The 10,976-nt window shown below is 34.0% G+C and overlaps 1 protein-coding gene across 1 annotated transcript; it reads left to right on the plus strand.

Moving 5' to 3' along the window:
- Positions 1–2,748: 2,748 nt before the first annotated feature.
- LOC114031621 (olfactory receptor 5D18-like) lies at positions 2,749–3,693 on the plus strand. Its single transcript, XM_027846752.1, has one exon. It carries the CDS (start codon positions 2,749–2,751, stop codon positions 3,691–3,693), a length of 945 nt encoding a protein of 314 aa, XP_027702553.1.
- The last annotated feature ends 7,283 nt before the right edge of the window (positions 3,694–10,976 follow it).

Genomic DNA, 10,976 nt, shown 5'->3' on the forward strand with positions numbered 1-10,976 from the left:
GAAAAAAAGAACACTGACTGTTGAGTCAGATGAGTTTGGTTGCATCATTACCTGTGTGACTACGATCAAGTCTTCTAAAATCCTTGGGTCTCACTTTTTCTAGTCTATAAAATAAGATGGTTCAACTAGATGTTATCTGAGGACCCTCATAACTTATGATCTATGATTCTCTGATGTAAATAAAAGTTTATTTCCCTCAGGAAGCCTGGCCAGGGTTGGTACCATTTCACTAAGGAAGTCAGTGACAGTTCAGGAAATAGCCATGTTCTCCAGTCTGTATCCCCAGGAAGCACTCCCCCCTCAACTTGTCTGTGCCAGTAAAGAAAGAAATCTTTCATTATTTTTTATCCATCCATTCATTCCCTTCATTTAATACATAGACATTATTTACTAAGCATCTACTATGTGTGAATCACTAAGTAGTAGGAATATCAAGAAAATAAAATGTTTGTTACTAAGAAAATTATATTCTCCTAGAGAGATATTTTGATGATATTTACTTGGTTTTGAATGAATTTTATATCATGTTTGAAAAAAAGATTTAATGATTTTTTTTCATCTTTGCTTCATTTATCTATGAAACAAGAAAGCAGTGACTTGAGTCTCAGATCTATCATTTGCTAATTGGCCTTGAGCCTTCCGCTATCTGACCTCAATTTCCACCATTATAAAAAATGAGAGTTAAACTAAAGTACCTCAAAAGTTCTTTCTGACTCTCATTCCTAAACTCTGTCAGTTAGCTTGCTCTGTGTATGGTGGCTTTCTGGTAGACATTTTTCCTCAGCAGCACCTGCATACTGAGTCTATGAGAGTTGGTGTTCTATACCTCTTTCCTATCCTTAGGACCCAGTCTTCCAAAGGGTCAAACTAGGAGGTCATCTTTAGTAACAAAACCATTGGATTTGGAGTTATAGGAGCTGGGCTTTAATCTTGGTTCTCATACTTTGTGGCATCCCAAGGCTCAGTTTCCTCAATCTATAAAATGATTAGGTTGAAGTATATGTTCTATATGGACTCTTTCAACTTTGCACTCTTTTATCCAATAAATTACTCTATACAATAAATTTACTTAAGGCACCCTAATGCACATTTACAATTATCTCATGATGTGCCTTAGGAATTTGTGCCTTATCCTATTTAATTCAAATTTGTATAAACAATTTTGAGGAAAATATATAAATGGTCTGCTTATGAAAAATGCATGCATAAACCTTCATGAAAGAAAGCTTGAAGGCACATGTACCACACAGAATGAGAGTAAAGATTCAAAAAGCTTTGAATGTGCTAGAGCATTGACCTAAATCTAATAAAATCGATAAATCAACATGCATTTATAAATCGCTTACTAGAAGAAAAAATATGTTGCTAAGTGTTGGGGGAGAGATATAATGACAAACATTCAAAAACAACAACAGCAACAAATCTGGGTCTTACCTTACGGATCTTACATTTTGTTGGAGGAAAATGTGCATATATTTAAAGAATATGTGGTAAATAAATACGAGATACTTTAGGCAAAAGGAAGGAGCATCTGAATGTATCAGGAAAAATCTCATATAGGAGATGTCCTTGGACATCTGTTTTGAAAAGAACTATTGAAAGGTGAGAATGAAGTATGTTCTGGTCATGTACAATATTGAATTTAAAGCCTTTACTGTTAAATGAGGTAGGGAAAAAGGTTCCTAAAAATGCTATTCCATCTCTCAGAATTTTCTAACTTCATAGGAAGGGGGAAAATCACTTCAGGGTAACTGGAAAAACACCATTCCTTCTTATACTAGTCTCCTTCCTTGGAAGAAAATGAGAAATAACATTCTCAGGCCTGAGCTATCTAATATTCTGGAAAGCTTTTATCTCGAACCTAAACTTCTAAGCCTGTTGCTAACCAATCTAAATTCTTTTTTGAAAGATTAACAAACTAAGTCATTTATTCCACATCATAGTGATTCTCCATCCTTCACTGTTGGCTTCCTCATCTCCATCCTCCTCCTCCTCCCAGCTGTCCTGATAGCCTTTAAAGTAACCCATTCCTTCCACAGTGCCTTGTGAAATGTCTTCTTCATAGGTAACAATTTCACTTCATTTTAAATGTTTCCCTTGACCACTGCATAGCTTTGTCGTCTCTCCTTCTTTGAGGTTTACTCAAATTATATGTTCCCTCAATAAAATTTCTGGTAGCCATTGTCATCATTGATGTTGTTGTTCTGTATGGCACCGCTGAAAAAACAAATGACAATGGTTATGAATTGAAGAGAGGTAATATAAGGTTGGGAGTGGGGCTGTGTGATAACATTTATACCTACATAAATTTGGAATGTGCTGACTTGGGAGGTAGTAACTTCTCCCTCACTGGACTTTATCAAGGAAAAGCTGGTTGACCAGTTGTCAGATACGTCAAAGAGGATAGTCTTGTCCAGGTATAGATTACATGCAATGCCCTTTGATTGTACTTCACAATTAAATTCTTTGATGTTTTCACATTGATTTTATTCTATAGTTAGTAGTACACTAGAGACCCCAATCGACTTCAGTAATTCTTTCTGAGACCTTCAACCTTTATGAATGACCATTAGACTCTGAGCTATTTGAAAGCAGTTTTTTTTGGGGGGGGGTATAACTTTGTTTTGTTTTTACTTTATACCCTCAATGAGTACCATAGAACCATACAAATAGTAGGCATTAAATACGCCTTTTTAATACCATTTTTTTTCAGGAATTACTTTCTGAGTCTTTTCTCCATCATGAATCATGGTGACCAATGAAGGAAATCACAGTTCTGTTGCAACATTTGTCCTCTTGGGTTTCTCAGACTACCCAGATCTTCAAGTGCCCCTCTTCCTGGTGTTTCTGATCATATATTCTATCACTGTGGTGGGAAATCTAGGAATGATTGGAATCATCCGAATCAATTCCAAACTTCACACCCCCATGTACTTTTTCCTCAGCCATTTGTCCTTTGTTGATTTCTGTTATTCCTCCATCATTGCTCCCAAGATGTTGGTGGACTTACTCATAGAGGACCGGAGCATCTCTTTCTCTGGGTGTTTGGCACAATTTTTTTTCTTTTGTACCTTTGTAGTGACTGAGTCCTTCCTGTTAGCAGTAATGGCCTATGATCGCTTTGTGGCTATTTGCAATCCTTTGTTGTATACAGTTGTCATGTCCCAGAAGCTTTGTGCCCTGTTGGTGGTAGGATCATATACATGGGGTACAGTCTGTTCTTTTCTACTCACATGCTCTGCTATCCAATTATCATTTTATGGTGCAAACACAATTAATCACTTTTTCTGTGAGTTTTCATCACTTCTTACTCTCTCTTGTTCTGATACACATTTGAACCAGATGTTGCTTTTCATCTCTGCCACTTTTAATGAAGTGAGCACACTTTTGATTATCCTGGCCTCTTACGCATTCATTTTTGTCACTGTCCTGAAGATGAATTCATCCAGTGGGCGACGTAAAGCCTTCTCCACATGTGCCTCTCACCTCATGGCTATCACCATCTTTCATGGGACCATTCTCTTCCTGTATTGTGTTCCTAACTCCAAGAACTCTCGGCACACAGTCAAAGTAGCTTCTGTGTTTTATACCTTGGTAATCCCCATGCTCAATCCTGTAATCTACAGCCTAAGGAACAAAGATGTAAAAGAAACACTTATCAAATTAATGCGATCTAAAATTTCTTCTTCCTGAACATATCTCCTATTAATTAAAATTTTCTAATCACATAATATATAGACCAACACCTCACACCTGATAATATCCAATTGGATAAATGACCTAGATTAAAAAGGTCACATAATAATCAATTTAGAGAAATATGGAACATATAGCTTATTAGATCAATATTGAAGAAAATTAAATGATGAAACAATGGATAAATATGATTAAGGAATATAAATTGATATTTTTATTAGATAAAATTAAAATATTTTTACACAACATATTAAATAAATCTAAGGTTAAAAAGAAAAGATCATCTTGGAATATAATTGCAACAAATTTCATTAATTCATTCTCATTTGTGATTAAAATTTACAAAATAAGAGCCAAATTCCCCAAATGATGAAAGGAAAAGGATATGAACAAATTATTCTCAAGGGAAGAAACCTAGGTTATCTACAGATATATGAACAAATACTTTCTAAGAACCACTAACTAGAAATATGCAAATTAAAGAAATCCTAAGAATCCACCTCACACCTATCAGATTGTTAAATATGACCAAAAAAAGGATAAATAATGAAGAGGCTGTCAGGAAATAGACTTAGTCCTGCACTGTTGGTGGACCTATGAATGTGGACAAATAATAAGGAAAAAAATTGGAATTGTACTTAAAAATGTGAAAAACAGGATGTTCCCTTTGACCTAGCTATTCTACTGCTAGGCATATACCTAAAAAGATCAAAGAAATAGAAAAGTCTCTGTACAAAAAGTAGAAAATAAAGGGATATCTATCAAATAAAAAATGGTGGAATAAATTCTGATATATGAATGTGATGGTATACTGCTATGTGGTAAGAAATGAGGAAATAAATAATTTTAAACAGACATAGAAAATCTTATATGAGCTAACACAGACTTCAGGAGACCTAGAATCAATATTACAAAAATGAAAACTTTTGGAGAATTTTAAAAATTGTTGTAGACTGAAATAAGCAGGGAAGAGCCAGTTATAAAATAACAACAGCTTTGTAAAGACTAACAACTTAGATTGTTATAAGAACTATAGTAAACATGATGAACATCTGTGTTTTCAGAGGATCAATAACGACATCTTCTACCAACCTCCTGACAAAGTGATGATGGATTTAGGGTGCAGAAAGAGAAGCATATATTATTTTTTGCTAACAGTCAAGGAGGGAATTTGTTATGCTAGGCATTGAATATTTGTTACAAGAAATCTTTTTTTTTTCTTTTTTTCCAAAGATATGCAGGGTGAAATGGAGAGAGAGAAAATAGTTTTATGTTAATTAAAAAACATTTAAAAATGGAAAAAAATGCAAGGGCCCTACAAATATAAAATTCTGTATGCACTTTCAGATGATGTTACTGTCTTATTAGTTTTGCTTTAAAAGTGTTTTGGTTAAATGGGAGATCTCATACAGTAGGGATAACCTTGAAATGTTTTTAACTTAAAAACATAACATCAAAAAAAATTTTAAAGAGAGAAAAAATATGCGCTGAATGGACATAGTCTGCTTTTCCAGTAAACCTTATATCTGCAGTATGTTTTAAAAAAAAATGGTACTTGGAATATTTTTTTTCCCAATAGAACAGAAGCTAAATGGTAGCTAGATGCCATACAAAATGTATAGTGTACCTACAATTAATAACATTATGGAGTACATAAGCTTCACTGACCTAACTGGGAACATTATCCATTTGTGGTGATGGAAGCGAATTGAAAGAATGGCACAGATTTGGACTAAGACAGCTTTAGGGCATAGCTCTTCCTTCAATGTCATGGGCCAGCAGTACACATTAGGAAAAGTAAATACTTTGTTTTATTTATGTTTGTATGGTTTTGGGGGGTAACTATATTTCTCCTAGAGTTCCTCATTCTTAGTATCTTCAGATTTCATGGATATTTAATAGGAAATGATCTAGACATAAATCCTTCTTTTTGGGTTTTACTGCAGCTATTTTCATAAGATGATAGAAGTATGATCTTATTATAATAACTATTGATTTTCAAAAAGAAATCTAAAACATTGAGAAAGGCAATAATGACCTATTTGCCTGACATTATTAGAAAGAAAAAAAACTAGATGTCCCAGAGAACTATTTTTTTAAAGAATAAATGATAAAGACTTTTTGCAATCATGTTGTAGTTATTGTTTAAATCTTTTTTTATGGAAATCTTTGTAAATAATTTTGTACACTCACCAAAAAAAAAAGAATATGGTTTAATTATACTTTATTGATTTGTCTTCATTAGGACAATTACAAATTTTCTGTTACTTTATAAAATATAGAAGTATTGAAATGAGACTTTCGAACCTCCAAATAGTATTTGATGTCCAAAATATTGATACAAATGAGTTCCAATTTTATATGACATTTGCCTGTATAAAATTACGGTTCAAGATACACAATGTGATTGCCTTCATTTCAGCAAAATAAATTAAAGAAACAAATGCTTGCTTCAGAGTAATTTTGTTGACTTCAATAAAATGCTCAATCATCCTTGTTTTCATTTTATATGATTTTTTAAAATGAAAATCAACTGATTATTTCTGTATCAACAACCAGTTAACATGGTGGTTAGTTCACTGATTAGATAAAATTTGAAGTATTTTGACCATTGTTAAGCTGGAAACTCTCAAAAGTATGGCAAAGAGAAGAGGTGAAGGATTTGAGTTCATGCCATATGAGGATGATTTGAAGAAAAATTAAATGTTTTACTTAGAGAAGTGAAGATTAGTGAGTGACATGACAACAAACAAAAAAAAATCTATTCTAAATAAAGACCCAAAATATAATGAATTTAATAGGTATGTCCCTGAGTCCAGGGACTGTTTTTGCCTTTCTTCTTATCCCAACAACTTATCCCAGATCCTGGTACATCATATGCACTCAATGGATTCTTGTTTATTTGAGTTACCATCCTCCTTTACTATAAGACCTAGCAAATGTAAGTATTTTGCAACTTCTCTGCCCTTGTTCTCCTATTATATAACCACCAGGAACAGACTTTCTGGACCTAAACCTTATGAGACCCTATCCAATACCAAATCTTGTGAGAGTGAAACCACATAACTTCTAGATTTCTCTCTGGGTCTAAGAAGTCATGATGGGTAAAGAAGTGAGTAAAAAAAAATCTTCTAACCTACTATGTCTAAATGGTTTCAGGGCATATTTATCATCCAATCCAGACACTCATGAGTATACCAAAGGATAAGACTCTTACATCTTATCTTCTGACCTACTGTTCATTTGTCATCACTACCACCATCTCCCTCTATACACTCATGCACTTGTACCTCCCACTTTGTTGTTTAGAAACAATGATCCAATTAATGCTACCATTAATACTGGAAAGGCCATGGAATTCTAATCATTTATAGCTTCTTTCACAATCTCTCTGAGTGCTTGGACTAAAATTCCCTTCTCTGATTATCACTCTCCTACAAAACTGTAAATTCCTTGAAAGCAGTGATTTTTTTTTAATTGCCACAGATTTTTTTATCCCATTGCCTCAGAACTCATTTACTTTTTTTTATGGAGTTATAGTGTTGAGAATAATTCAGAATTATAACACCAAATACTCACTTTTCAAAGAATCCAAATTCCCGCATGGAAGTTGTCACTAGTTCTAAATCTATGCAAATCACCTCTAAAACTTTTGTCAGTAAGATTTGAGGAGCAGGATGGAACTTTTGATTTTTGTATAGGTTTTTTCAAAAACCTTATTGAAGTTTTGAGTTATTAAATTTAAACACTGCAGTAAGATTTTTGAGACACACTTCATATTGATTCCTGTTTTCGTCCCAACATTCTGCAGGGATAAAATTTGGCTAATCCTAAACATTATACCCTCTTAAGTACATTAAAGTGCATGGTAGTATAAATGAAAGCTATCACTACTCATGTTGAGGAAAAAGTAAGTGAGAAGTGTAATATTTGGTAGATTTTCTTAGTAACCTATGAGTATTAGTGGTGGTAATGCTGTTAACAATACCAGTACTAGTAACAGTAGTAATAAGAATTATAATGATAATGATGATAACACTTATAAACTGCTTTAAGTTTTGCAAAGCTCTTTAGAAATGTTGTCATTTTATTCTCACCATATATTGAAGAAGTAGGTGCTACTATTATCCACATTTCACAAATAATGAAACTGACATTCATAAAAAAATAAGCAGCTTGCAAAGTCATCTGACTACTAAGTAGAATGACCAAGATTTAAACAGTGGTGTCTCTCCTAACTCCATATCCAGTGCATTTTTTTTTCTTCAGTGCATTGCATTGAAAATAAAAGACGTCACAATGATGTAGCAATGGAGAGACAGAGACGCATAGAGACAGACATAGAGATAGTGAGAGACACAGAAAGAAAGCATAGGTAGACAGACAGATGGATAGATATAGATATAACTACATATCTATAGATATATTTACACAGGGGAGTGAGAGACAGAGAGAGACAGACAGAGAGAGAGAGTGAGAAATTATAAAGGCAAAAGAATGCACTGAGAGCACGAGTTAGATAATCCATCAACCATCATCCAATAAAAATGAAAAATGGGATGCCATAAGAATTTTTTTTTAAAATAGAACTTTCTAGGGCTTGGAATACCACTGGGTTTTACACGATGCCATATTTGGAAGGTGATTTGGCCCAGAAAAGTAATTTGAAGTAGATTCCAGTTATAGAAGCAGGGAATATCTATCACTGCTTTATCTGCACTCATTCTGTCATATAGCTATTAAGAACCTAAGTACTTCTACTGCCAAAGAAATGATGATTCCTTTATAGTTAGTGCCTTAGTTATAGTCTTGTTTCTGCTATTTATTATCAGGGTGATTTTGAGAAATGTCTTTGTTCTCTCTAAGCCTCATTTCCCTATAGTAAAATGTCCATTGGGTTACTGGACATCTTCAACTCCATGTGGACATACTTGCATGAGAAAGGACCAAACAAAAGAGAGATTATTGTGTCTTTCTGCCAGTTAATGACAAGTTTAATATAAAGAGGACTCAACTTCAAGTTAGCAGGCTAGATTTTTTTTTCAATTTGAAGTAGCTATGGCAATATGGGCAGGACACATAACATTCTCAGACTGTTTTCCCTGTCAAAACAATGGATTCCATTAGATCACAAGTTATTAAAAATTTGGTGTGATGAACCTCTTTTGCAACTTACCTCAGAACCTTTTCCCTTCATAATATTTTTAAATGCAGAAAATAAAATAAATACAGTTACAAAGGAAATAAATTACATTGAAATACATTTCAACTATCTACCTATCACCTAGCTAGGTAGCTATCAAACCTCAGGGCAACAAACCCTGAATTAGATTATTTTATACTTTCCTCCACTCTACAGTGGTACAAATTAACTGGGACAAAGCAAAATAAATCAATTGATATGTAATAAAGTATTCAAGTCCTGTTTGTTTTAATCTTTTTTTTTTAGTTTTCTATCAGGTTTATGTTATTTTTTGCTGTACTAACTTTTAAGACATTTGAAACTGAACTCACAGGATAGTGACACAAAGTTATTCCCCATTTATCTTAAGACTACAATCTATTTTCCTCAGAAACTTCTTCATCTAGAATGTTTAATCCAGCACTTGAATTCACAAATTAGAAGTACCTACTGTCTCTATGGTTTCTGTCTCTCAGCCTCTGTCTTTGCCCCTGTCTCTCTCTGTCTCTGTCTTTCTCTGTTCTGTCTGTGTCTCTGTGTTTGTCTCTCTTTTTTCTGTCTCTGTCTCTTTCTGTCTTTGTCTCCATCTCTGTGTCTCCCTCGCCCTCTCCCTTCCCCCCACTCTCCCCCTCTCTCTGTCTCTCTCTGTCTCTGTCTCTCTCTCTCTCTTTCTCTCTCTCTCTCTCTTTCTGTATATGTGTGTATCTGTCTGTCTGTCTGTCTGTCTCATTTAATGGGTCATCCCAAAACCTCCAATTGTGTCTCATTTCTCTTCAGGCTACGCTCTCAACCTTCTCTACCATGCTCCCCCTGATCTATTGTACCTTTGCCCACCTACTCTGTCCTTTCCCCTTCCTTTAATGTGTTGTCTTCCACATTAGAATGTAAACTTATTGACAACAGACACTGTCTTTCTTTCTATTTCTATTTTTATTTCCAATTCTTAGTAAGGTGTCTGGCATATAAGGAGCATTTAATAAATAGTCATTCAATTACCGAGTGATATATTTATTTTTCATCATGAAATTATATTCATTATCTTGAATATTGTGTCCTTTTGACAAATATTCCATTTTAAGTGTTCCATTGATCATGCCCATAATTTATCAATAGAGTTTAGATAAGGGGGATTCTTATGTCATTGAAACATATTTATCTACACCTCTTCTTGTAAAGAATTGTGCCAAGTTATATTATAGTGTTCTCTATCCATTTGGAAATTTCAATTATTTTGAAAAAAATCTCCCTATCTATCACTCATTCCATCAATAATAGGCAAGACTCAGGCTCATTAAAAGTAAAAATGTGGGCAACTAGGTGGCACAGTGGACAGAATGCCAGGCCTGGAGTCAGGAAGAATTATCTTCCTGAGTTCAAATCTGGCCTCAGATACCTACTAGCTTTGTTACTCTGGGCAAGTCACTTAACCTCGTTTGATTTAGTTTCCTCATCTGTAAAATGAGTTAGAGAAAGAAAAGGTCAACCATTCCAGTATGCTTGCCAAGAAAACTCCACAAGGGATGGTAAAGAGTCACACATGACTGAAAATGATAGAATGCAAAAGAAGTAAAAATCTCCTGGATGGCTTAGATATTTTATAGTCTGATGAATGTGGCCAGATTTTGAAGGCTGACTTGACCTTTTTACTCAGCATAGTTTTGAATTTAGAAAAAAAAATAAGTTTCATCCATAAAATTTTCCATGTCCCTCCAAACATCTAGAACTCCTGTTACTCTAATCTTTGTATTGCGTTGCTTATAATGCATTTTCTTTATAGTCACTGTTATTAGTTCGTGTTTTCATTTTTTGTTTATTTATTTATTTTGTCTTTTCCCTGGTCTTTATGAACCTCCAAACTTCAGACGTATATTCTATGCTGTGGAGGAATAAATAACCATCCTATTTCCTTGGAAAGTTTTTGTTTGTTTCTCTGGCACTTTCTATTTGAAGACAATAGTTTCCCAGTTCTTGAGATTCATGTATCTCTGTATGTGTTAACTCAAGTTTCCTTCTTACTTTATTGAGATTGATCTTAATTTATTGTGGTCTTAAATAATCCTTCATAACCTTGACTTTTCCGGATCAACAGCTGTTAAAA

This window comes from Vombatus ursinus, unplaced genomic scaffold, assembly GCF_900497805.2.
Source record: "Vombatus ursinus unplaced genomic scaffold, bare-nosed wombat genome assembly UNPS02015184.1, whole genome shotgun sequence".
Lineage (NCBI taxonomy): Eukaryota > Metazoa > Chordata > Mammalia > Diprotodontia > Vombatidae > Vombatus > Vombatus ursinus.